This window comes from Aulonocara sp. 'chitande type north' Nkhata Bay, linkage group LG15 (genome assembly GCF_057382095.1).
Source record: "Aulonocara sp. 'chitande type north' Nkhata Bay isolate Kocher_YH1m ecotype deep benthic linkage group LG15, A_spYH_male_GT1.1, whole genome shotgun sequence".
Classification (NCBI taxonomy): domain Eukaryota; kingdom Metazoa; phylum Chordata; class Actinopteri; order Cichliformes; family Cichlidae; genus Aulonocara; species Aulonocara sp. 'chitande type north' Nkhata Bay.
Genome location: NC_141358.1, coordinates 21,158,356 through 21,186,047, shown reverse-complemented (window position 1 = coordinate 21,186,047; position 27,692 = coordinate 21,158,356). Strand labels below are relative to the sequence as shown.

Below are 27,692 nucleotides of genomic sequence, written 5' to 3'. Positions count from 1 at the left end.
AAATCTTAAAAGGAACTAAAAAGAAGGAGGAAGAGGGGTTGAGTGAGAAGAATGAAGCTTTAAAGTAGTAATGATCAACAATTACAGGCAAAACATGTGCGATGACTCAGAGAAAGTGCAGGATTTAAAGAAGGGCAGTCTGATATATGAGCTTGATATGTGAGCAAATTGCACCATATTTTGAGGCCAACATGATAAGAAATGCAATATATAGTTGTCTGCAAAAACATGCGTAATGCGTGGGTGTATGGGCGTATGTGTGTGACAGAAAGAGGGCTGGACTTTGTTCTCAGTTATTTCCAGTGTAAAGGTTTATCAGAAATACCTTCAGCAGTGAGCGACCTCTGACTTCACTCTGTGCAGCTGCTGCATGAAGCCACGAATCTAAAAAACAAAACAAAAAAACAAAATACAAAAACCTAACACAGCTTCTTTTTCTTTGTTTTTTGTTTTTAAAGGTTAATGCTCTGAGAAGGTTTTTTGTTTTGTTAAATATACTTTTAAAGAAGCAGCCATGATCAGCCGCAACTTCAAGAATGTGCTGGTGGTCTCAATTGGGTTTCTGTCCCTGTTCACGGCTTATGGAGGTCTGCAGAGTTTGCAGGTAGGTGGAAGATTTACAATTTACTGCTTGTTAAGGAGGGAAAAAAAGGAGTGATTTTTCCTTCCACAGTTGAAAGGACCAAGGAATAATTTACTTTACAAGTTTTCCATATGTCAATAATTACCGGTCATGTTTGTCAGTCAGCGCCGGATTTCATTCAATCATTATTGGAGCTTCGAAGAATGTATTCATACTAACTGACTATGAGATGTTAAATACATTGCATACCTATAGTCAACAAATGATGCCAGTAATCCATTCTGGATTAATTTGTTATTTTCTTGACTATTATATCACAACTGAACAATACAATGGTACTAACAAATATAAATATTGGTATAATATTAATGGTGCACATAGTATGCTAATAATTGTAGTTTTTTTCCTTTTCCCGGTAAAACTTCACACTCTTCACATGTATGATTAATTTGGAAAAATCTTTTCATTTCTGTATTTCCACATGCACGCATAACTCATAATATATTGATACTACTACTATCACTACTACTACTACTAATATTATAATAATGACAATCCATTCATCCATCCTCTACCAGCTGCCATAGGGCGAGAGGCACGGTACACTCTGGACACGTCGCCAGTCTGTTGAGCTCGAAAATAAAAATAAAAATAAAGACAATGAAAAAAAATGTAATTATTTTAAAATACAAATAAAAATGCAAATAAGATATGGTAATTTATTTGTAATACCACAACTGCAATTGCAATTACTGTATTAGTTGTGTAAAGTAACAGAACTTTCTTTGTATTTTTAACATAAAAATAGGATTTTCTATCTATAAAAATGATGTGAGCAAAAACCAAAACATTTCAAATTTTTATTTCTACTGTTATAAACTATAAAAACTTTCACATCCGTACATATATATCTACAAAAATTCCATATTTCTGTCGTATGTTGAGAGCTGGACAGTTTTAAAGTAAAGTGTAAATTAAACAGTTTTCTGTTTACTTTAAACATAATTATCTGTGCACACACTAGAAGTCCTCTAGATAAAATTAAAAAAAACTTGACAGTTATAAGCACGTGGCATAAATCATATATATATATATATATATATATATATATATATATATATATATATATATAATTTACACTTTACTTTAAAACTGTATATATATATATATATATATATATATATAATTTACACTTTACTTTAAAACTGTATATATATATATAAACAAAAAAAAAACACCCAGCACGCCCCTGCGGGCGGTTTATCCTTCAAGCTCGGGTCCTCTACCAGAGGCCTGGGAGCTTGAGGGTCCTGCGCAGTATCTTAGCTGTTCCCAGGACTGCGCTCTTCTGGACAGAGATCTCCGATGTTGTTCCCGGGATCTGCTGGAGCCACTCGCCTAGCTTGGGAGTCACCGCACCTAGTGCTCCGATTACCACGGGGACCACCGTTACCTTCACCCTCCACATCCTCTCGAGCTCTTCTCTGAGCCCTTGGTATTTCTCCAGCTTCTCGTGTTCCTTCTTCCTGATATTGCTGTCATTCGGAACCGCTACATCGATCACTACGGCCGCCTTCTTCTGTTTGTCTACCACCACTATGTCCGGTTGGTTAGCCACCACCATTTTGTCCGTCTGTATCTGGAAGTCCCACAGGATCTTAGCTCGGTCATTCTCCACCACCCTTGGGGGCATCTCCCATTTTGACCTCGGGACTTCTAGGTTATACTCGGCACAGATGTTCCTGTACACTATGCCGGCCACTTGGTTATGGCGTTCCATGTATGCCTTGCCTGCTAGCATCTTGCACCCTGCTGTTATGTGCTGGATTGTCTCTGGGGCATCTTTACACAGCCTGCACCTGGGGTCTTGCCTGGTGTGATAGACCCCAGCCTCTATGGATCTTGTGCTCAGAGCTTGTTCTTGTGCTGCCATGATTAGTGCCTCTGTGCTGTCTTTCAGTCCAGCTTTGTCCAGCCACTGGTAGGATTTCTGGATATCAGCCACCTCCTCTATCTGCCGGTGGTACATACCGTGCAGGGGCCTGTCCTTCCATGATGGTTCCTCGTCTCCCTCCTCTTTCTTGGGTTTCTGCTGCCTGAGGTATTCACTGAGCACTCGGTCAGTTGGGGCCATCTTCCCAATGTATTCTTGGATGTTCGTTGTCTCATCCTGGACTGTGGTGCTGACACTCACCAGTCCCCGGCCCCCTTCCTTCCGCTTAGCGTACAGCCTCAGGGTGCTGGATTTGGGGTGAAACCCTCCATGCATGGTCAGGAGCTTTCTTGTCTTTATGTCAGTGGCTTCTATCTCCTCCTTTGGCCAGCCTATTACCCCAGCAGGGTACCTGATCACGGGCAGGGCGTATGTGTTGATGGCCCGGATCTTGTTCTTACCATTCAGCTGACTCCTCAGGACTTGCCTGACCCTCTGCAGGTACTTGGTGGTTGCAGCCTTTCTAGCGGCCTCTTCATGGTTCCCATTTGCCTGCGGGATCCCCAGGTACTTGTAACTGTCCTCTATGTCTGCAATGTTGCCTTCTGGTAGTTCAATCCCCTCAGTTCTGACTACCTTCCCTCTCTTTGTTACCATCCGACTACACTTCTCCAGTCCGAACGACATTCCAATGTCATTGCTGTATAGCCTGGTAGTGTGGATCAGTGAATCGATGTCTCGTTCACTCTTGGCATACAGCTTGATGTCATCCATGTACAGGAGGTGGCTGACAACTGCTCCGTTCCGTAGTCGGTATCCGTAGCCAGTCTTGTTAATGATCTCGCTGAGGGGGTTCAGACCTATGCAGAACAGCAGTGGGGACAGAGCATCTCCTTGGTAGATCCCGCACTTGATGGTAACTTGTGCTATGGGCTTGGAGTTGGCCTCTAGTGTTGTACGCCACATCCCCATTGAGTTCCTGATGAAGGCTCTTAGGGTCCCATTGATCTTGTACAATTCTAGGCATTCCAGTATCCAGCTGTGGGGCATTGAGTCATAGGCCTTCTTGTAATCAATCCAGGCAGTGCACAGGTTGGTCAGTCTGGTCTTGCAGTCTCGGCTGATTGTTCTGTCTACCAGTAGCTGGTGTTTTGCGCCTCTGGTATTCTTGCCAATTCCTTTCTGTGTCCCACTGATGTATTGACCCATGTGCCTGTTCATCTTAGCCGATATGATGCCTGACAGGAGCTTCCATGTAGTACTGAGGCAGGTTATTGGTCGGTAGTTGGAGGGGACCGGTCCCTTCTTGGGGTCCTTGGGGATCAGGACCGTCCGGCCTTCAGTTAGCCATTCCGGGTGTCTCTCGTTAACTAGCAGCTGGTTCATTTGTGCTGCCAGACGCTCGTGGAGTGCAGTCAGCTTCTTCAGCCAGTAGGCGTGAACCATGTCGGGCCCTGGTGCTGTCCAACTCTTCATACTGGAGACCCTTTCTTGGATATCTGCCACTGTGATGGTTACTGGACCCTGTTCAGGGAGGTCGCTGTGGTCTGCCCTCAGATCCACTAGCCACTGAGCATTGCCGTTATGGGTTGCATCCTTCTCCCATATGCTCTTCCAGTATTGCTCCGTCTCCAGCCTTGGTGGTGCTGTTCTCTTATTGTTCCCTTGCCACTGAGAGTACACCTTTGCTGGTTCTGTGGAGAACAGCTGGTTTATTCTCCTGCCTTCTATCTCTCTGGTGTACCTCCTCAAGCGGCTGGCCAAGGCTGTGAGTCTTTGCTTGGCAGTTTCCAAGGCCTCAGGTATGGACAGCTTGCTGTATTTCTTAGGCACCTTATTTGTCGCACCTTTCTGCAACTCCGTTAGTTGGCTAACCTCCCTCCGTGCTACTTTGATCTTGCCCTCTAGCCTCCTTCTCCATGGAGGGTACTGCCCCTTGTGGCTGTTCAACTTGTAGCCAAGCATCTCACTGATCACTGCTGCCGTATTGTAGATCAGCTTGTTAGTGTCGGTAATCGTGGTTGTAGGTATTGCCCGTAGTGCTGTATTAACATCATCTAGCAGACCTTCTGAGGGTACTTCACGTAATCTTGGTAACCGGCTACGGGGGATCCAGGTTTCAAGCTTGGCCATGATCCTATTTTTCAGGTCAGTTCCTCTCGCACTCAACGATCCTTCTCCTATCGGGGCTATGTACCCAATCTCGGGTGGGGGTGATGATATCTCCCCCCTGACCTGGCGTCCTGACTCCTCCTTGCCGTAGCATTTGTGTTGTACCTCGTCAATCTCTAGCTGTGAGAGCAGTCCCTTCTTTCGAATGTTGGAACACTGAGCTACTAGTTGTTTCGCCGTCATTGTGGATGTTGGGTATCGAAGAATCCATAGGTCCCTCATCCTATTCATGTAGCCCCTTCCGCCGGGGTTACTTGCGTAGTAGCATTCCAACAACGCCCTGTTTTCGTCCCTTGCCCACCGATGCCTTCTTGTTCCAGTAGCCCACTTTTCGTCAGGGTGCCCTGGTTCCTCAACACCTGACGCGGACCTTGTTGATCCGGGCGACGTCCGAGCCGGCATGCCTTCATATTTATCTGTCTCGCTCATGTCTGCGGTAGGCTTGCTTAGCATAGGGGGTCTAGCCTTAGGACCCTTACTGGATACAGACGCCCCAGGCAGGAATCGAACTTGCGATCCTCTGTTCCAAAGGCGTGTAGTTTAACCACTACGCTATCCAGCTGCTTGGTGCTTCCGCCCGGTTGGTAACGGTTCCGCCCTATATATATATATATATATATATATATATATGTATGTATATGTATATATATAGTGCTCCGTGGTAATCGGAGCACTAGGTGCGGTGACTCCCAAGCTAGGCGAGTGGCTCCAGCAGATCCCGGGAATAACATCGGAGATCTCTGTCCAGAAGAGCGCAGTCCTGGGAACAGCTAGGATACTGTGCAGGACCCTCAAGCTCCCAGGCCTCTGGTAGAGGACCCGAGCTTGAAGGATAAACCGCCCGCAGGGGCGTGCTGGGTGTTTTTTTTTTTTTTAACCCTCCTGCCATCCTTTAAAAAACTCACACCCATCACCCTAGGGACCATTCTCAGCCACGCCATAAAAAGACCATATATCCATATCTTATTCCACTTTAAATTAGCCAACCTTGTAAAACTACTTCTCCCTGAAATATTCATGTAAAGTTTTAATTATATTTTCGTTGTTTTAACCCTTCAAATCCCAGTGTTATTACATGAGCGCCCTGTGTTATAAGCCCCAAAAACCAAAAAACGAAACTAAATATTTCCACAAAAAACCAGTTGAAGTAATATGTGATTGTCATTATAAGTAGGCCTTTAGATGGACCAAAGATTGGCACCAACATACATTTTGACCTGCCATTATTTTTTTTGCATTTTTTTTGCAATTTAAAAATTAAAACTTCAAGGCCCTGAGTCTTCATTGACATCCAAGAAAAGAAGAAAAAATAAAATCATATGATGATAATTTGGGGTTGAAAAATAGCGTTTATAATGGAAGTCAATGGGCAGAAAATGGTCCCCAGGGTGATGGGTGTGGGGATTTCTGCTGCTCAGCCATTTTAGGCTGATTTAAGGAATTCACACTGGAATATTAACATTGACAGGTGAAAACTATCCTGTGGCAAGTTTGGTTATATTCCACTGAACACAGTGGAAATGGCAGCCATTTAACACATAGCAGTGGCACAAAAAGGTCCCAAGAAGGCAGGAAGGTTAATATATAAATATTTTATACAAATAGAATCATGAATGAAATCTAATTAACTTTCAAATCACAATCAGTGTTTACATAATATTACACCAATATTGCCACCTTTAATGATCAACTTGCTTTAAACACTGATGCTGATATTGTGTAATTATTATGTAATTATCAGTATGTAGGTCAGTGTAACAGTAATATTAATTCAAAGTGTTTCCCAAAGCTTATAAGACATAGATTGGGCTACATAGCAAAGCTGAAACATCCCTATTTATAAACAGTGCTGCATTATGTGCAATCCTTACATCACTCAAAAGTCCAAGCACGAATTTTAAACACTTATTCTGTGTGTAAATCCGCCGGCTCACTATATATAAAAATATTTTGAGCATATAAAAAAATACTCAAATTTGTCTACTTTTAGAAAAAACTGTTTTGTTTTGATTATAGTGCAGTCGACTTCATAACATTGAACCTCTGATCAACACTTCTAGTGTTTCTGCTCTCTGTGCAGAGCAGTCTGAATGCAGCGGAGGGGATGGGCGTGGCCTCTCTGAGCGTCGTCTACGCCTCCATCATCATCTCCTCCATGTTTCTCCCTCCCATCATGATCAAAAACCTGGGCTGTAAATGGACCATTGTGGTTAGCATGGCCTGCTACGTGTCCTACTCGTTGGGAAACCTCTTCCCAGGATGGTAATCAACCAGACAATCAATTAAAAACAATAAATGAATGAGGCTAATTGGGGTTCTAATTTTTTAATGTCTGTTATTAAAGATTATTTTTGTAATAGGATACCCAACTGCAACACGTCTTGTCCAATAACCTCATTGGCTAATAAAAAGTCTTGAAGCTGAGACCAAGTGTTGCTTTCTCACACAGGTACACTCTCATCCCCACCTCCGTGATCCTGGGGTTGGGTGGCTCTCCTCTGTGGTCGGCTAAATGCACCTACCTGACCATATCTGGGAACATGCAGGCCGCCAAAGACAACAAAAAAGGCTCTGACGTGATCAACTACTATTTCGGCATCTTCTTTTTCATCTTTCAGTCTTCCGCTGTTTGGGGAAACCTGATGTCTTCCCTCATCTTTGGACAGGACACAGCTATTGGTAGGCAGCAGAAAAGTGGTCACATTTTGATTAAATTGAACCAGGACTGGTTTAATTGCCTCATTAATTGTGCATTGAAAGTTGTACAATGTTAACTTTTTGGGGTTGCAGTGCGCAGTTTTATTTGTTTATACCAGTAAGTTTAATTCCTCAGTAGTAAGCTTGAAAACAGCGTGCAACACTTTGCACATTTTCCTTATTTATCATTGAAATGTTGTACGTGTGCAGTGGGGTTTCAAGTATTTGAAAGTATTATTTATGAAGTATTTTCTCTCATTCGATGGGCAAGCCTATCGGCATTGCTCCATATACAAAGCCTGCAGTATTAAACCGCCATTACAAATAACAAATGACATGTTTCTATTAAAAAACAAACACAGCTTTGCTATTTTTTTTCTCAGAGCTGAACCATAGACCATATATAAAGGATAGACGTCACTACAGTGACATCTCCCTCTGGCTTTGGACTGGAAATTATTTCTAGAGACTCTGACATGTTACTAAATCACGGCACCTACAGCAGCTGATCCACTGTGCACAGCCGCTTAAATGCCACTGCTGATTAGGTAACACATCGGAGACACGGTGTACCTCAAAGTCTGTTACTCTACCTTTTTTTTTTCAAGGAAATAAAAAACAGGTTTCACTAAAGTGACCCTTTCAGTATACTGTTCAAAACCGCTTGTGATTGTCCTTTAATGTGACTCATGCAAAGCTACTATAAGAGAGTTCAGGAATAAAAAAATACTGGAAATGAGTGAAGATTTTCACTGATGTAACATTTAGGAGTGTAAGGAGAAGAGGCAGCTTAGCAACAAATGTTAGCCTGGTGATTGGCTTGACTTACAATCATTAAAAATCACAATTTACAGTGATAAACAAACAAACAAACAAACAAACAAACAAACAAACAAAAAATTGGGTCACCACAGCAGGTAGCCCTGCATATCTGAGTTTTACACTAGCAAGTCTTTTCTTCAGGTACTTGTGTATAAACTCAGTTTGTGTCGAGGCTGCTGCGCCTGCAAGAAACAGTCAAAGCCCTCAAAACTTGTTTGACTTTTAGAGTTTAAAAAGATGTAAAAGCAGGTTTAAAAATCTTTTACAAACTCAGATTTGACAAGTTTAGCTTAAGTAGGGTGACCATATTTTAATTTCCAAAAAAGAGGACACTTGGCTCAGTCGTGAAAAACTTGCTTAAAGAAACATAGTTAACATATTAAAACGATGCCTTGTGTTGCTGCCAGCTTCAGCTCATCACTGAACAAGGTCCAATCATTTTATGGTTCAATTTAAGGACAGTATGAGAAAAGGTGTGTTTAAAGTTCCCAGGTATGCAGTATGTTACTTTATGGCGTCAATACTCTCTGCTTATCAGTTTAAAAGGAGACTTTCTTGGAAGAATGACTCCACAGAGACATTTATTTCAGTTTTATTTCCGTCTTACTTTGGGACACTGTTTAGATACAAACGTTTTTAAACGAAACTATCAGCAACAAAATCTTTATAGTTTTACAGTTTAAACGTGCTGATCGACTAAAATAAGTAAACTTGGCCGTTCTACCAACAATTTTCAACAGAATTCTCATCGATACGACAATTCCAAGTGTCCAGTACAATCCAACACACTTCCAGTACAAAAAATTGAGAGATTTTTTGTAACATTGGTATTTTAGGGACACTGGACTGAGTTAGATCAAATAAAAAAGTAAAGATTTTAGTGTCTGAGCCCTGCAAACAGATAAGGAAAAAAGTTAAAGAAAACAGGGATATACTGACTCCAAACAAAACATGAATCAAAGGGGGGCGTGAGGAACAAGAGGAGGACAAACTGAGTGCAAACAGACAATCTGACAGCTGACAAGGCTGCATATGCAGAATGAACCAGTGAGCGTGGGTCAGACATTCACCTTTTTCTAGCGCCGTCTCCTTGACCTTGGTAGAAAACATCACAAGGTCAAGAAAAGGCGTGACTGTGATGTTTCAAGGGCTACAGTGAGCGTGTAAAAGCTGGGCTATAAAATGTGCCTCTTACTTCACCCGCACGTGTTCTTAGCATGCGCGGCACATAAACAAGGAAAACGTGATTTTACGGTCACGCTTCAGCTGTGGGTTTAAATTTAACAGCTGCCTTAAAGAGCTTTACATTGTAAGGTAACACTGAATCATCCTTGATGAACAGAAAGGGCGAATATTATTATTATTTTTAGCAAAGTGCAAACAAAACAAAAACCGCAACTGTATCATGTTTCTCTCTGCATTCTTTCTGTTGGTCGTGATATATTCGCTTAAACAAATTGTATATTTTTCTGACAGTTGACATCCCACAGGAGCAGCTGGAAAGCTGTGGAGCAGCCGACTGCGGCCTTAATGTCACTGCTTATGGGAACACCACAAGGCCTGAGCAGAAACTGGTGTGGACGCTCGTCGGAAGCTACATCGGTAAAGTTTCCAATCACCTGAATGAGGGTGTTAGCTAATCAGTAATCAGCCAAACTTTGAAGCAAAGAAATTATATAACCACACAACCGCTCGCGAAGGTGCGACTAACATATTGCAGCTGTCTTCTGAATCACTGTTCTTTGTGTGTGGCAGGCGTGGGAGTGCTGGCCATCCTGATCGTGGCCGTGTTTCTGGACAACATCGACCGTGAGCAGGCCAGCGAGTTTCGTGGCAGCCAGCAGCCGTTTTGCCACACGTTCTTGGCAACATTCAGGCTCCTGAAGGACTGGAGGCTGGTGACGCTCATCCCACTCACCATGTACAGCGGCTTTGAACAGAGCTTCCTTTCAGGGGAGTACACCAAGGTAAGGACTGCTCCAAAAGATGAAGGCTTTCAGGTGTTAGTGCAGTTTTCATTAAGTCATATAGTTAAATAAAAGGATTTGATATATTAGCCTAATTTTTTTAGATCTTTTCATTATTAGCGCAGTACAGCTTGACTTAGGGGGGGTCATATATTGATGGAAAACCAGAAGGGGTGTGAAGGGAGGTGTGGTCCCACTCCTGAATACAGATACATTATCTCCAATTAACTGAAGTCAGCAACACTGACCTGGGTTGGGGTCTGACTTTGATTGTGCACGTTGATTCTTTTCTTTTTTAACCATTTAGTTGTAGATTTGCTTCTGTCCTTGGCATTATTGGTCCGTTGCATGACACAATTTCAGCCTAGTTTATCTGTCAGGTAGATGCCATCACATTTGACTCAAGAGTACTTCAGTATACATGACTGCGTTGTGCCCAGGTCCTGTGTCTGCAAAACAAGCCAGAATCATTACCACTCCACCACCGTGCTTCACATTTCGTATGAGGTGTTTGTGCTGATGTTTTGTATTTGGTTTTCACCAAACGTGATAGCGGACATTATGCCCAAAGGTTTCCTCTTTGGTTTCATCTCTCCAAAGAACATCGTTCCAGAAGCCTTGTAGTTTGTTCTGATGCTAATTTGCCCTGGGAAAGCCATTCATTCCTCTGAACTAACACTTCTTTGAAAACAGCCCACTGCTTATCCAGGTGTTACCAATTTTGTCAACAGCAATAATGATAAGACGTGAGGCCTTATAAATGTCTGCTGTGTTTCTTCGCAGAACTATGTGACTTGTGCTTTGGGGATCCATTATGTTGGTTTTGTAATGATGTGTTTTGGAGCTTCCAATTCCCTTTGTTCAATTCTCTTTGGGAGACTCGCCCAGCACACTGGAAGAGCTCCACTCTTTGCCCTGGGTATAACCTTTTTAACAAAATACAATAATTAAAGACCGTTCACTGCTGTTTTTGTTTTGTTGTTGATGTTTGTATTAATACATTTCGTGCCTCTTTTCTTATTTTCCTTTCCACTTTCAGCTGCACTGACGAACTTGAGCTGCATCATTGCTCTTTTGTACTGGAGGCCTCATCGTGACCAGCTTGTTGTGTTTTTTGTGTTTCCTGCTCTGTGGGGTTTGTCAGATGCTATCTGGCAAACCCAGACTAATGGTAAGAAACCCAATCAGCCCACCTGAGGCAACTAACAGGTACACCCAGAAATTAGGATTTTTTTTAGTTAAAAAAACTCAAATTTAAGCTTAAAATGAGCAAGAATCTAGCTGATCTCCCCTTCAAGATAACATGCTGTTGCTGGCTCTCCCCTGAGATGCTGCTTTGCAGTGTGCACTCTGAAACCGTGAACCTTAAACCAGTGTAAACTAAATTTTCTGTGGAGACAGAGATGGTAACAAAAGGAACTTTAAAATTCCTTCAGTATGACTCACAAGCGTGACTTACCAGGAAAGTGTTTACAGGCTCAGTCAGAAGGTGGTTTTCCTCGAGACTTTCATAGGATTTAAAGTCCTTCTGCACACACAGGTTACGCCCCCTGTTGGCTATTTAAAACACTGTATGTTGTCTTTGCTCTTCAGACATAGAAACTAAATCCATTGTTATAAGTGCCATAAGGGTCATTACTCAAAAAAAGTAAAGTGTTAAATAAAACGTGTTATTTTTCTTAAATGTAACGCAGTAAATTACTTAATTACTCATTGGAGACAGTAATTTGTTACATTACCCCGGCGTTACTCTGTAACATGACCTGACGACACAGGAGTTTAAAACCAGTCCAAAAAGACATTTACAGCTGCAGAAGCAATTGCAGGTAGAAATAAAGGCCATAAGCCTTACTGGCAGTCACTACCTTTATTACCTGGACTTAATTACCTTCTCTTGGCGCACCTACCCCCTTGTCTCACAGCTCTTTACGGCATCCTCTTCCCGCGGGAAAAAGAGGCGGCGTTTGCAAACTACCGGATGTGGGAGTCGTTGGGTTTTGTCATCGCCTTCGCCTACAGCACGTTCTTATGCCTGGAGTATAAACTGTACATCGTGCTGGCCGTGCTGGTGGTCACCGCCATCACTTACCCGATAGTGGAGTACCATGAACACAAGCATCCAACGAAACCCATTCAAGAAGGAGACTACCAAAATCACAAAGAAGTCATCAAAGCAAGTGACGACATCGTCTGCCAGACACACTTGTAGAGACACAAAGTGCAGCATGCCTCCTGTTGAATGAATGTCATTGTAAACGCATGATGTGATTGTAGAGGTGCAGTAAGCAATAAGCCCACGTCTGTTGAACTTTACCAGACATTGACTTTGCTCTTTTCTTCCTTGTGGTAAAGCAACACAAACTGTAATGTCTTGCTTTTAAAAAAAAAAAAAACTTTATTTTTTTTAATAAGGCCAGCTTTGTTTGAAACATTTTGTTTGGTTGGCACTGTACTGTTGTCATCATTCACGTGCTTCAGTCTTCAGTATCTATGTCGGCTAAATGTTGAGCAATGTGTGCGTGCAATCTTATCCACTTTATTTTACTGCCTTTTTCTATTGTCATTTACGGCTGCTGTGTGACCAGGATGTGACCAGTGATCGCACACAGAGCAGTATCATTTCCTGTTTTCGTAAGCTATTCTACTATATACCGCGATTAAGTGAAATCATACCTGTGAGATGTTTGAAAAATACCAGATTAAATTGTTATTTTAACAGTTGCCAATGTTGTAAAGTTCATATAACTTTGTAGACGTTAAGGAAGAAATAGGACAGAGAGATGTTGCCACACAAACAGCATTCAACACAACACTCACTGATTCATTAGAGTGAGCTGGATGAAATGGTCAACGACCACTGTCAGCCCCTGAGGTCCTGGAGAGACTAAAGTCCAGCACAGAAGCTCTGCAATCAGCCTGACCTGTGATGGGTTGATCATATATGGACAGTTTGGGTATTTAGAGACAAGAGCTCACTAGAAACTAGCGACTTATCACACGGCTAACAAAAAAGAGCCAACCTTTCATGTTCCCACAGCCAGTTGAGAATCACCAGTTAACCTTATATGCATGTTTCTGGACTATGGCAGGAAGCCACAGTGCACCTGCAGGTTCTAACTACAGACTGAACATTGCTTTCTGATCTGCACCCTCTCAGTCCACTGAGCACAGTGGTGCTGGTGTTCCAGTTCAAGGCAAAATTGAGCTTTGGTAATTCCTGAACAACCTAACCAATTTCCTTTTATCTGAGGGTTTTCTTTCACACCTTAGCAAGGTGGTCACACATCTGAATAAATTTCGTACAGTTTTTTCTAAACTGGTGATGCTGGATTCTGCAGTCAATTAGAAATGGTTCCAAGAAACGTTCCTAACTGGTGTAAATCTACATTTCTAATTCTTAGATCCCCACAGAGTCCCTTGGATTTTGAAAACAGTCGTTGAACTGAACATATACTTTTTATGCTGGTAAAGAGAAACTACCAGTCATAGTCAAATATTATCTCTAACGAGAATAGACCTTGACCAAACTAAAAAACACATTGTAGAACCCCCTGCACTACTTATTAAAATGTGTATACATTTGACCCTGTGGGTTTATTTTGGATTTTCTCCAAACTTGTGTGAACAATTCTTGTATTTTTAGGCCATTAAAGATATATGCTGTACTATAATTTCACCCTGGAAAAAGTTACGACATTCACGTCCACGATGTGTCTATGTAAACTTGAAGACGACCGTCTTGTAACGAGTAACATGATACCATTGTTACCAAACTATAAGTGGGGCTCAGAATTAGAAAACCATATTCATTCTTCCTGTCACAATGCTAAAAAACTCTTTGTTTCCATTAAATGCACAGTGGTTCATTAGTGTAGCTGGTAGTATGGGCTAATAAACAAGACCATCATCTGCAAACTGGTTTAGCAAAATCTCAGAAACAACCTTCCAATTTCTGGGAGATAAAGAACATACAGGAGTGACACGCTGCATTTCAAATGGTGCTTTTATTGCAATGTGTTGCATTCCCACATTCATAGATGTTATAGATTTGTTAGTCAAAGCATCATTTCCTCAAGGTTGGCATCCTCACCTTGGAAAAAAAGCAGAGGGATCAAATGCACGAGGTGTTTGTGTTTTGAGTGTAGTAGAGAAGTGTGTGTGTGTGTGTAAACTTGAGCAGCCACGAACATATGAATGAACAAACCTCCAAATTTTAGACTTCCAGTAGATGCAAATAGAGTTTTTAATTGTCAAACAAACAAAAACAAAAAAAAAAAAAAAGAAAGAAAAGAAAGTTTTGTTTGTCTGTTAGCCTACAGGGCTCTCACTCCCTGCAGGGACTGGACCCGGCCTGAGACTGATTGTCTACAACATTCCAAAGAAAAGGTAGATTTCTTTATATTCACGTTACACACCTGAAGAGGAGGGTTGAGGGGCATTAAAAGAGACAAAGAGAGAAGAAGAGGAGAAAATATAACATGCATAAAATTCTCCCAGATGAACATTGTCACTCATATTGTCTTGTAATAGCTGCTCCGATGCCTCTTTAAAAACAAACTTTACATGAGTGTAATATACAAAACTGGACAAAATGAGTAAAATGTATAATATATATTTATATATATATATATATTTATTTATATTAATTTGTACAAGGGAGAAAGTGGAACCTTGGTCTTTATTTTAACTGAATTCTCCAGAGAAAGCATCAACGCCCCCAAAACAACAGAGTGGTGAGTAAATTACAAGCCTATGAACCATGTCCAACCTCAGAACCAATAAGGCAGCGCTTACAATACCTGACAGCTGATAGCGTGGTAGTTTTTTTTTTAAAGTTTTGAACACCTCCATTAGGAATGAGTTGGAGTTATAAAAACTACAGGCAGTCTTGGACCTGGTTTCCATTGAACCACCAACTCAGTAGGTAGAATTACACGGCAGAAGGTGGGACCATTTCCATGAGAAGGAAATAACAGGAGACATATTTACTAGGAATTTCTTGTGGTAGCCTCTCCCATCGGTTTGGGATCAGGAATCTTGCTATCTCAGGATAAGGCTCACACAGGACTAGAGGAGAGCTGGAAAACTGCTGGCAACCACCAATTGCTGGGTGGGGGTAGTATTCCCCAACTGGGTGGTGAGTGATTGGTGGAGATTTGCACCAAAAACTTGCTCATAGTTTACATGGAAGACATAGACTTGTCTACAACCGACTGAGAGAGCAGTAGTGAAACATGAAAACATGCAGCACAAGCCGGAAACGGAACGCTTGCCTTGAAATTAAAAGCTGCACCTTACCACTGCAACCACCATGTTTCAAAAGGTGCAACTTTTACTTTGAAGGCAAAGGTCTGCGTTGCTCGTTTGTGTTGCACTCGTCACAGTTTCACTAACTTTTTGGTGAGTAGTTCAAGTCTTCCATGCAAATTACATGCGACTGCAACAATCTGGTAGCAATCAAAGTAATTGCAAGGTTTTCGGTGCAGTAACACATACCTCAATACAGCGACTTACACCTCCACAAACCACCTGCCAAACAGCTGGGGAGTAAAGATTTTTCCCTAGCAACCTGTGGTTGTCAGGGTGTCACCAACCGGTCTCTAGGCCTGTATAACTGAGGCTTCAGGCACCTGAACTGTTTTGGTGGAAAAGAGGTACAAGTGGTGCACAAATGTTGGACCGATGATGAGTGAGAACACGTATAAGCTGATAAAAGCCTACTTTTGCTTTGTGGAATAAAATGTTAAAGGTCGTGAACTTGGCTACCCACACCAGACATTAGACGGAACCTGCTAAATACTTAACATCAGGCAGCACAAAAAACATGAGGCAAGCAAAACACGAGGGACAGTTAGCGTGCTGTCATTTATGTCAGGTCACCACTGTGGCTTAGACAGAAAACACAGCTGCATTAATGACACCTATAAAGCAGTGAAGAGAAAAAAAAAGGAAAGCGAATGGCAAAGAGTTTAGCGAAAGCGGTCATGAGCAGGAATGTTGTGCGAATTGAGCTGAGGGAGGTTTTTAACAGTACGCCTGGGGATGGACGTCACCTGAAGACGATTAGCATAGTATTCACACTGAGGATCGGTCGGTGCAAGTCAGAGAAAGACACAGACAGGATTTTTTTGGGATAATGGGTATCCACTACGGGCAAGTTCTTCACAAAGAACCTGAGAAGTTGTTTAGGTTCAAATTAAAGTACTAAGACTAACTCTTCTCGGTACATTCAGGGGACACGTCCTATCTCTGAATACTGATCTGATTGAGACAGTTACTGATGGCCTTTTCACTCCAAGTAAATCTGATATAAAGTGCAAAATTAGATTGTATTTGCAAATTCCTGGAATAATCTGATTAAACGTCTACGTGTGTAAAAAAGTCATTTCTTTATACAGTATTTTTTTTTATAAAGTTGAAAAAAGGTTTTTAAAAAAACCCTGGTTAACAAGGTTATTACTGTTAAACAGCAAAGGAGCAATCTTTACTGCAGAAAGTATATACACGAGGCACCTCAAGTTTGGTATAAAGTATTCAGTTGATGGAAAACCAAAAACCAAAAAGAAGAAGTGAAGGTCATCAGATATCGAGAGGGCTTTTTAAAAATTATTTTGTTGTGACTGTAAATATCTATGAAATGAAATGCTCCAGTGTTAACTCTACAAGGTGAGGAAATGCTTGTTTCAGTAAGGTGCATAGCTAAGGGTTGCAATGTTTTTTTTTTTCTCTTCCTGTAAACGAGTGATAGCACTTCAGGCTCAAAAGACCTCAATGGCAAAAAGTGGAGACGTCTCGAAAAACTGACCTAACTTTGGGACATCACACAGCTCGCTGCTGATAGGCCACAGGAGGGACGAACACGCAGAGCAGCAGCAGAGAAATCCAAATAAAGGGGGCCGCTACATTATGTTGTGTCCAGTGATGATGAGGTTTGCATATGAGTCCATGAAACGTGTTGAAGCTTTGGTCATTTACTACCGATGAATGCAAGAAGAAGAAGAAGAGAGGCTACATCAGTCAGACAGAAAGAAATAAAACATCCAGCTCAACTGGGCAATGCTTCTCCATAAAACCAAGGCTCCACTCTCCCAGATCTGCTTAAACTTCTGACAACAGAGAAAATTAAATAATATGGCCTTTTTTTTTTTTTTTTTTTTAAATTAACCCGTACAAAAAGCCAGTCCACACTGCTTCTCTCTCAGTAAAATCACATTCAGCAGTCGCTAAAACCATTCTCTGGCATAGTCATCTGAAACACCCACAGGTACTGTGCAGGGTTGAAAAGAGTCGAAGAAGAAGAAGAAGAAGAAGAAGGAGAGAATCATATAGGACATCTTCCATCTTAGAGAACACCAGATATACAGTATTAATCACACATACATACACACTCACTGATAGTCATATACATACATACATCATCAGAAATTTAAAAAAAAAAAAAAAAAAGGTAGAAAATCAAATCAAATAAAAATGTGACGGAGGCGAGTAGTTATTTACCACAAACTCGGAGCACTACTTTTTTTGATTCTGAACAAATACATATTCACATTTCTCTGTTATATACATCATGTTGACATCTTGAAACCAACGTTACAAAAGAACCTAACCTGGTACCTGTTACTTGTAGTGATGACGGAGGGAGACTAGGTAAAGGAAGCAAAGGAGGGACTGTCGTTTCCACTGAATGGCTGTTGCATATAAAACCTTACCCTGGATGTATTTGGCATATATTTTTCCTTCTATTTTTCTTTATTTGCAGGTTAAGCTGACAGCTGCTGCTGAGTTTCTGCAATGAACAGGGTTGGAGAGGAAACCACTTCCATAGGAATGCCTATTTCATGCAGGAAAGTGAAAGGAGGAAGGCTGACACTGACAGAAACCTTTCAGAGAGGTGCGTCCTCCCACTTTGTGCAACTTCTGCCGTCCAAACAGTGGCGCAGGACTGTCAGGCGACTGCATTCAAACAATTCTCTAGAAAATACTCCTTGAGGGGGTCTAAAAGGGTTTTAAAATGGTCTGAGGCTTGAGGTGGGGCTGAGATATGTTCTTGCCTTCAGTTTCCCCCTGAATTCCTGATTGATAACGGTGGCAGAGAAATGATTCAGTTTGGAGGTCAAACATTCAAATAATTGAGCCGGAGCTCCTTACTACAGTAACCCACAAGGATGATCATGAATTCAGGCATTTATAAAAAGTCATCAATTAACTCCATTCCTCCAGAATCTGGGAAACTTTCTTGCCTTCCCCTGCTTTGACAAAGAGTTTGGAGGTAGTACGTTTTTAACTGCTTGTGGACTGCGATGCAGTTCAAAGGACCGAAAAAATTCTCAAAAATTAGATAAGCGACACATAAGGAGTTTGAAAATTCGGACTTTTTTGATCAATTACATTATTTACAAAACAAAAGCAACAAAAATTTGCTGGTGAGTTTTTGCCACTTTTTGCCCCCACTGTTGTATTTGGTACACTGCTTTAATTTTACATACAAGTTACTTTTATTTCTTATTCTGGGACAAATCCATCAGATTTAACGATTAGTAAAGTCGATGATAACCAAGTGCTATGTTTGCTTCTTCTTGATTTATGAAAGAAGACTTGTTAGCATGATTTTAAAATAAATCCATATAAAAATAGAAAGAAATCCTCTCTATACTGGAGGTGTTTTTGCATTTACTTCCGGAGCCACTGTTTGGACGCACACTGCATGATTCTGCACACAAATAACACGTCAAGATTGTCACACAGAGCGTTGCAGATGAGCACAAAGTGGTTCTCACATTATTAAACACTTCAGAAGTTGGTGGGTGGAATGTAGACCTTGCATACTATCCCTCTTTTTCTGGGTAAAACATTGCATACGGCGAAGTATCTCTGTGTAAAGACAAAGGAAAGAAGCCCTATTCCACGCGACTGCATCACCTACGTGAGCGACAAGTTTGGCAGATTGAAGACTTATTAGCTGAGTGGGTGGGTGGGTGGGGGGAGGAGTGAGCTTTATTTGAAACCTTCTCCACGGATCAAGTTTCCACGAGAGAAAGGAAGAGAAATAATAAACTGAGACCGGTTCGATCAGGGAGCACCCGATATTTGTGCTGGCGTTGAGACGTGGCAGATTTGACAGGAGGAAACTCGAATGATGCTCCCTGACAGAACGAGCCCTGCTTTTGAAAAAAAAGAATAGAAAAAGAAAAGAAAAAGACCACTAAGTTTGGTTACACTCATTCCAAATGTTGTTTAGCATCCTCTAATTTAAACCTTTGGATAAAGGGTGTCGGACTGGAGCAAATTTAGAAAAATCATATGCATTAAGAAGTGCCTAAGCCACATATTACATGTTTATAGCTCTACAATATTTTAGTCATGTAAAGAATATTAAGAGGCAACGTCTCAGCAGGGTTTTCTCCTTCTTAAATTTCCGGTAAGGTGTAAGTAGCACATCTTAAGATTTGAATTTTGTTGTCACGAGAGGTCTGTTATCGCTGAGAGACACAGTGTCTGACTGAGCAACAGTAGTCAACAGAAAACTGTATATGAGTGTGTAGCCAGTGGAGTGAAGTCTTCATCAGGGAAACCAGAGGTGGAAGGAGAAGAGGGTTAAATCCCTCGTAAAAAAAAAATAAAAAAATAATAATAATAAAGATTCCCAGGAGGTGAGGAGAAAATGAAAGGATGTTTTTGCAACTCTTCCTGTTTGGATTCAAATTCATGACAGCTTTAAATCAATTATCCATCACATCGTTGTTAGGAACTTCTATCACTAAAGCCTCTACTTAAATGTCATTATATAGGAACAATATCCAAAAGCGTGCCGTTTTCTGCGGCTCACAGCAAAGAGCCCGGTTTCAGTTTATCATTATGCTTTGTTTTTTTATACAATGGTTACAACACATGTACTGTCTGAAAAGTTTTTCTGAAAGTATTGTACATACATAAGAATAAAAAAAGAGGAGAAAGCAAGAAAGATGGCTAACTAGCTCCCTGGTTACAACAAGAGAGAAAGCAGAGCAATCAAACCCATTTTTTTTAAAGTGTGGCTGCATGTAGTGCTGACTGGGACGCCAAAGGGAGCGAGATCTACCTTTTTAATAAAAAAAAAAAAAATTCTTCAAAAACCAAATCGCTTAAAAGTTTCACATTTTAGAAGCTGGAATAACGTCTTCCTCCTCCACCACAACATGTAGCTGTGTTACAATATCATGATGCCGAAAAAACAATCTAAAAAAAAAAAAGAAGAAAGAAAACCTGGATCGAATCACATTATAATATATATGTTTTGCTTTTCTGAGTAATCAATTAATTACATTTGTTTTTTTCTTTGTTTTTTCTCATTTTTTTTCTTAAAGGAAAGCAGTTACAAGAGTGAGCTCATCCCCAAGTCTTTGTCCTTCTGTACTGTACAATACTACCTGCCTGCATGGTGCACATGGCAAACAACACTGATAGGCTGAGAGATAGCATGAAGATACACAGAGAGAGAAAGAGAGAGAACCCAACGGGGCTCTGTATTCACAGCTGCTGAGGTGAGGGGTAAAATGTGACGGACAGACAGTTAAATAATCATAACAGTCCTTTTTTCTTATACTTTGAGAAAAATAAAAATAAAACCTCCTCCCAGGGGAGGAAGACACGTAAAGTTCCAAACTGAGCAGCATCCTGTCTGTCTCCCATCCATCCATCCATCCATCCATCCTGGCTGTTGTCAAAGCTTGTTCTGATGATCGTGAAGATGATGATGATGATGATGACGGCGAGAGCAGAAGTTTAAAACAAACAAACAAACAAACAAAAAAAAAAACAATCCCCAATCCAACCCAAAACACAAACAAAAAAATAATGATGTAATAGAATAATATGTTGAAGAAGTAGAAGTAGAAGAAGAAGAAGCAGAGCTTGGGAAAAACTCAAACTTCCACCAGGCACCGTAGCTGATAGAGAGAGACAGTCACAGAACCAGCTGATACTGAGCTTCTATCCCACAATGCCACAGAGGTCTGAAACCTTAACATTCCCACATCGCTGAGAGACAGGCAGAGAAAAAACAAAACAAAAACAACAACAAACAAACAAACAAACAAAAATAAAAGCCAGAGGTGCTGCTGTGTGGGATAATCCCAACACTTTAAAAACACTGAGCCCAGCTGTATGCTGCAACTCATGCTCCCGAGATGCGCTGCTGCTGCTGCTTGCTGTTTCGACGGCCTGACAGAAACCGTCCGATCAGAAAAAAACAAAAACAAACAAAACTAACAAAAACATATAAAACACAAATAAAAAGGAGGCCGGCCCTGATTTGACAGTGACAAAAACTTGGCAAAACTACAATGACGTTGCAGTTGTTTTCTTGGGTCAGGAAGCAGGAAGTAGGTCACCAAGGAATGAGCAGCAAGACAACACTGCCTTTAATAGGCTGAGGCAGACAGACAGGTTGTCAGACAGATTAGACAGGCAGGTTTAAATACACTGCTGCTCCTTCTGACTTCAGTCTTGACTTAAAATGTTCTGGGCATCAAACAACCAGCCCTGAATCCCCACCCCCACCCCTCCCCAGCACAGAAGTGGTTAGGCTGCGAAAACTCCACCGACAGCCAGACCTCTCTGAGCCTACTCTGTGGCCGTCCAAACATCCATCCGTCCGTACATCGATCCATCCAAAAGGTGAGACAGAGACAGCAATGGGTCTGGTGCACCGACCCTCCAAGGAGGAGGTGTAGAAGTGAGAAGTAGATAGAGCAGGAGAGCAGAAGAGGTGGGGGGTGTCACTCAGTGAGCAGCTGCTGGAGGAGGCTCTTCTGCTGGGCTTGGTTGTTCTGGGAGCCCTGGGGTCCAGGGCCCTTCTGGGAGGCCGCAGCTCCGATGGAGCCCTGGTTCAGGTAGGAATCACTGCCAACAAGGTTCACTGTGCACTGGACGTCCGCAAATACCTGGACCTGCTGCACCTGCAGAAACACGGGAATAAAGCGCGAGGCAATGCTTACAGAGGGAAGGAGGTCGCGAGAACCATCACTGACAGCGTCGGGAAAAGTCTAAAAGCTGTCAATCATTTTGACAGATTTGAACAGCAATGTTTGATGCAAGGGCTGTTTTGTTGCTTATTCACTACTTTGCATTGTTTATTATGCCATTTGTTGAGGCTACAAGGTGTTTTTTTTTTTTTATTATTAAAAAAAATAAAGAGGTGGTTTGTAACTTAGCAACAAGGAAGCCTCTGTAAAGGTTGGAGCCTGCACAATTAACCTAATAAGAACAAGAAAGAAACGGTGCATTTGCTGAACCTTTTTAACCTCACTAAACATTTTCAGGAGCACACAATGCAATCCAAAAAAAAAAAAAAAAAAGCAATTTAACTTGGGGCGTAAATGGAGACTGGAAGGAGAACTCTGCATCCTATGAGCATACTCTAAAGTAAAGCCACAAACTGAAACTAAGACAAAGCAAATGCAACTGGGGTGTATATCCCGATGCAAAGTAAAACAGGAAATGAAGCAGTGAAAGGTGGTCATTGGGACATGAAACTATCACAGCTGTCCAAGCTGGCAGGTTCAAAGTCACTGACCTGCTGGTCGCTGCACACTGAACCAACGTTGCTGAGGTTACTGTTGCTCATGCCAACTGACTGCCCAATGGGAGGTAATGAGCTGACGCCACTCGAGCCCCCGGCCATGGAAACGGTGATGCTCATGTTGTTATAAACCCCCTGCTGGCCAAACGGCTGCCCTGCGCTCTGTCCTGACTGACTGAACAGGCTGCAGCACAGAAAACAGTCAGAGAGGAGTTAAAACCGGCCTCACAGATTTCATTTATTAATGTTTGCAAATGTCTTTGTTCCTTATAAACTGTATGCATGCTCCTAACCTGCCCACGCTTGTTGGTTGCCAGCCTTTCATGTCGGGTGACTGGTAGCCAGTAGATGAGTTTTGCTGAAGTAGAGGACTCTGGGAGGTGGAGTTCTGAGGTGATAAAAGTGGGCTGGAGGGGCTCATCTCAGGAGCAAACGGTGGGTCTTGCTGGACCACAGCTGTAACAAAGAAAACATGGATGTTTCAAAGATGTGAAATCATAATAAATTTATGTAGGTGAATCAATTTTTAAAAGGTTTTAATGTTCTTAGGCACAAAATCAAATTCACCAACCAACAAAGAGGGTGGCAACACCTTCCGAACAGAAATGCAGACACAATCATGTGCTTAGAGCTAAATGCACAACAAAGAGCCTCTATCCAGTCACTCAATATGGAAGAGCAGCATTTCTACTCTCAGATTACTGAGGTCATCAACCTACTCCTAAGAACGAGCCCAGACACTTTTGGAGGAAGCTCATTCCTGCTGGCTGAATCTACAATTGTTGTTACCAGCACCTTCAGCTCCACCTCTTTATTCATCACAACAGATCAGTTTAGTATCCACACCAATTTTTCCTCCAATTTGTGAACAAGGTTTAAATATGTCCTCTTCAAGGAAACTTCAAATGGGGATGAATCACCGCCTTAATATGGTGAAAGGGTTTAATCCTAGACCCTTGCGCTTGGTCAGGTCTTAACAGGCAAACTGGTCCAGGGTAAGGAGTGAGGGTGGAGTGTATGTTGGAAAAGACAAGAAGAACCCTGTGACCTGTCCGAGGCTACGCACACAGAGGGAGGGGGTCACCAAAGATAACCTTGAAGTCTTGCTTTTTTCGTTTGTTTGTTTGTTTTACCAGTAAGGGCCCAGCCAGTGTTAGCCTGAAAAAGCCACATGGGGCAGCGCTCCTGCAGAACTCCAGAAGGAGCTTCAAGGATCCGGTGGTTTGCAGACTGAAGTCGAAGTTGGAAGCCTTGGAAGTCTGATTCCCAGCTGGCTTTAGGGACTTGCACCTCTAAGTCTGTCAAAACTGTTGAGTGTAAAGCTTCATTATAATTGGTGTTAACCAATGGTAAACTAATAGTCAATTTAACCTCACTGTTGAACAATGGCATTATAAGTTAATTTTACCAATCAGTAGTAAAACAATCATTTATTTTTCATGTCAGTTTGTGTGATAAAAATATTTGTTTAACAATTCCCTTCATGGTCCTACTTCTAATTGCATTTAATGCAGACCACATCCTATTTCCTAAAGCTACCCCAGGTGCCTTGACCTAAACAGAAGTCATCCCCCTCCCCAAAAAAAACAAAACAAAGCAGAACAAACAAAAACCAGGTTCACACCAACATCTCTTCACCTGTCTCCACCTGTATTAATTACAAAAAGTTTTGATATTTTAAAGTGAGCCTGTCGTGATTTAGTATTTTGGTTATTTTGCTCCCGTGAACTCACCGGACCCTCCAAACTGCTGAAACAGGCCTTGCTGCAATGAGGAGTTGACGGTGCTGTTGAACTGGCCCTGCACGCCACCCATCAACGTCTGGTTGTTCAGGGGAACTCTGCCGGGCAGCTTGTTGTCCAGAGGGCCCGCGGTAATGGGGCTGAAGTGACTTGGTGAGGTAGGAGGGTTTCCCGCCATCAGGTTGTACCCTGGTGGGAAGTTGAACTGCTGTTGCTGCTGTTGTTGAGTCGTTGTGGGGGGAGCTTTGGGGACCCTAGCAGTCCCAATGGGCCCCACGGCTCCAGTGGGAGTGCCTGCTATGTTCTGTCTCATCAGCATGACCTTCTGCTGGAATAGCTGGCGTTGGCGATGCTGGATGCTGTAGAGTTCCCGCTGACGCTGAGCCAGCATCTGGGCATTCAGCGGAGGCTGCTGAGAGGGAGTAAAAGAGCCTGTTACAGAGAACTTATTGCCCATGTTCAACCTAAATATGATAGTTAATCTTATTATCCTGAGCTGCTTTGTACAGGCTTAAGAAAGAAAATTCACCCAATTTAAAGACCAGCATAATAACCATAGCACAGAAAAAAAGCAAGTTATTAATATGATTTGAAGAAGACTGGCAGTCCTAATTTTCTTAATTTCAATCAGCTCCTGGTAGGGTTCAAAGATCTTATGTGGCTGGCACTGGCACAAAAAGCCAATACGAGACCGAAATTAAAGCCTGCATTAGGACACTTAGGCTACGTTCACACTGCAGGTCTTAATGCTCAATTCCGATTTTTTGATCAAATCCGATTTTTTTGTCTGCTCGTTCACACTACAAATAAAATGCGACAGCAAACGCGCTCTAGTGTGAACGCTCAAAGCGGCCCGCATGCGCAAAAGAAGACGTCACACACAACGCGCTCTGTTTAGACCCAGAGCAAACAATATTGTTTGACTGATGGCCCTTAATATAAAGACTTTGGACTTCATGTTTCCCAATTTTTGCTTTAAGTTATTTTGTTATTTACATAATAATGTAGATAACCTAATGATGATCCTTATTGCTGTTTTAGAGGAGCGGTGCTTCAAAGGATAGTTGCAGATTTCTGTCAGAATCTGCAGATTATACAGTACAAATAAAATGTTCACGTTTCTCCAACGTTGTCTTCCCAACAGTTTCACCGGATGGCCAGGAAGCGTTCGCGATGTCTTCTCGGGCGCTTCTCCGGCGCTGATAATTGGCGTCTGTCTTGTGTCAGTGAGGTAAAAGACGGATTTAATGCGACACGACCATTCAAACAGCAGTCGCTTTCTGAAACATCGGATATGTATCGGATTCAGTACCACATACGAAAGTGACCCAGATCGGATTTGAAAATATCAGATTTGTTCCGTTCACACTGTCATAGCGTGATCGGATATGGGTCGCATAGGGTAAAAAAAAAATCGGATTTGATGCGCTTTCGCCTGCAGTGTGAACGTAGCCTTACATTCTTTTGGAGTCTCACCTGACCCCCCAAAAATCAGCTAATTATTTTGTATGATAACTTTTGTTTATTAAATAAAGTAATGCATAATTTTACCTTCACACTGTAAATATTTTCAGAGTTACAGAGGTGCGTGGAAATTCGGTGTTTTTAGTTTGCCCTTTCTTGGGCCCTCGTATCCTCGTTAAGTGCAGGAACATGAAATCTCCGGTGTGGAAAATTTAAGCTCTATTAAAAAACTGCAACCAAATTCATTTGTACCGATTGCGAGTATCTAAATCCAAAATGTTGGTGCGAAAGATACTTTTCATTTGCTTTCAAGTTTTCTCCAGTCAGGTTTTCAGAAACGGTCGAACATCCAGGGTACCCAGGCCCGTTTCGATCACTTTATATCACAGACATTAGACTGATGGAGTTTTACAGCAAACTATGATATATCTCATGATACTGATGATGAAAGTAGGTTACAGAAAAAAAACTCATGAACAAAAAGGTGTTGGGTTTACACTGTGAGATTTAGAGCCGGTATAAAACATATATGATTGCCATTTTTAACAAGAGCTTAAACAAAGCAACAAAGAATACTGTGAACTTGTTAAATTAATGGACAGAAATGCACATTATGCTTAACTGGCATGTGCAGTATATAAACAGACACACAGTTATTCATTTCTATGGCTTGAATTTCAGCACCAATATTGATTATTATCACTTTTTTTTTTTATCTGAAAAAAAATCTATAGTTAAATCCACAAAGTTCAGCCTGCTAACAAAAGCAGGGTGGTGAGTAGACAAACGCTCTCTACCACCGTGACTCACTTGCGAGGGCATTTGAGGTTGTTGCACCCCCTGACGAATCCCCATGTTCACATGCTGGGCTCCTCCTGGAAACTGATTCATCCCTGCCAGCCTGTTCTGGAGCTGCAGCAAAGAGAAAATCCCAATGAGCAGAGGTCAGACAGGTTGGACTAGACCAGAGACACGATAAGAGCAATAACAGAGAAGAAGAAATTAAATCAGAGACAAAGAAAATAACACTATTGGACAGTGTGGAGACAGAAGAGAAGAGCAGCGGGGAGAAAGAGGAGTCGAGCACTAGAGATGAGAGAGGAGAAAAAAAAGGTAAAGGGACATCGTTTTATCTCAGCTGCCTGTTATGCCTTGTCGTGGTTTCTCATAACATGGTCACAGTTTCAATAATATTTCATCTGAGTTTGAAGCTTTAAATGGAAGGTGACCTTAAAGAGACAGGAGCTAAAATGACTTATTTCAGACAGTGGAATGATCTACAGGGAGTGCAGAATTATTAGGCAAATGAGTATTTTGTCCACATCATCCTCTTCATGCATGTTGTCTTACTCCAAGCTGTATAGGCTCGAAAGCCTACTACCAATTAAGCATATTAGGTGATGTGCATCTCTGTAATGAGAAGGGGTGTGGTCTAATGACATCAACACCCTGTATCAGGTGTGCATAATTATTAGGCAACGTCCTTTCCTTTGGCAAAATGGGTCAAAAGAAGGACTTGACAGGCTCAGAAAAGTCAAAAATAGTGCGATATCTTGCAGAGGGATGCAGCGTGATCATCGAACAATCAAGCGTTTCATTCAAAATAGTCAACAGGGTCGCAAGAAGCGTGTGGAAAAACCAAGGTGCCAAATAACTGCCCATGAACTGAGAAAAGTCAAGCGTGCAGCTGCCAAGATGCCACTTGCCACCAGTTTGGCCATATTTCAGAGCTGCAACATCACTGGAGTGCCCA

General features: G+C 41.8%; 2 protein-coding genes across 2 annotated transcripts in view; one reads left to right on the top strand and one right to left on the bottom strand.

Moving 5' to 3' along the window:
- Window positions 1-342: 342 nt before the first annotated feature.
- On the top strand, window positions 343-12,895 carry unc93a (unc-93 homolog A). Its single transcript, XM_086263853.1, has 8 exons — window positions 343-604; window positions 6,769-6,950; window positions 7,138-7,367; window positions 9,684-9,809; window positions 9,963-10,174; window positions 10,958-11,093; window positions 11,214-11,345; window positions 12,097-12,895. The coding sequence occupies exons 1-8, from the start codon at window positions 515-517 to the stop codon at window positions 12,381-12,383; spliced, it is 1,395 nt and encodes a 464-aa protein (XP_086119979.1). The 5' UTR covers window positions 343-514; the 3' UTR covers window positions 12,384-12,895.
- Window positions 12,896-21,727: 8,832 nt separating this feature from the next.
- Window positions 21,728-27,692, bottom strand: part of ncoa1 (nuclear receptor coactivator 1) — a 119,096-nt gene continuing 113,131 nt past the window's right edge. Inside the window, exons 19-23 of the mRNA XM_086264908.1 lie at window positions 26,750-26,851; window positions 24,467-24,887; window positions 23,027-23,189; window positions 22,728-22,917; window positions 21,728-22,110 (exon numbers count right to left, since the gene is read on the bottom strand). Coding sequence (XP_086121034.1) covers window positions 21,931-22,110; window positions 22,728-22,917; window positions 23,027-23,189; window positions 24,467-24,887; window positions 26,750-26,851 — 1,056 coding nt within the window. The 3' untranslated portion in view covers window positions 21,728-21,930. The remainder of the gene's footprint in view (window positions 22,111-22,727; window positions 22,918-23,026; window positions 23,190-24,466; window positions 24,888-26,749; window positions 26,852-27,692) is intronic.

What these genes read in the sequence shown, in the direction of transcription:
- unc93a (XM_086263853.1), top strand. Translation starts at nt 515, where the DNA reads ATGATCAGCCGCAACTTCAAGAATGTGCTGGTGGTCTCAATTGGGTTT. An exon ending in GAGGTCTGCAGAGTTTGCAG is followed by an intron (nt 605 to 6,768) that starts GTAGGTGGAAGA and finishes CTCTCTGTGCAG; the next exon opens with AGCAGTCTGAATGCAGCGGA. An exon ending in AGCTCCACTCTTTGCCCTGG is followed by an intron (nt 11,094 to 11,213) that starts GTATAACCTTTT and finishes TTCCACTTTCAG; the next exon opens with CTGCACTGACGAACTTGAGC.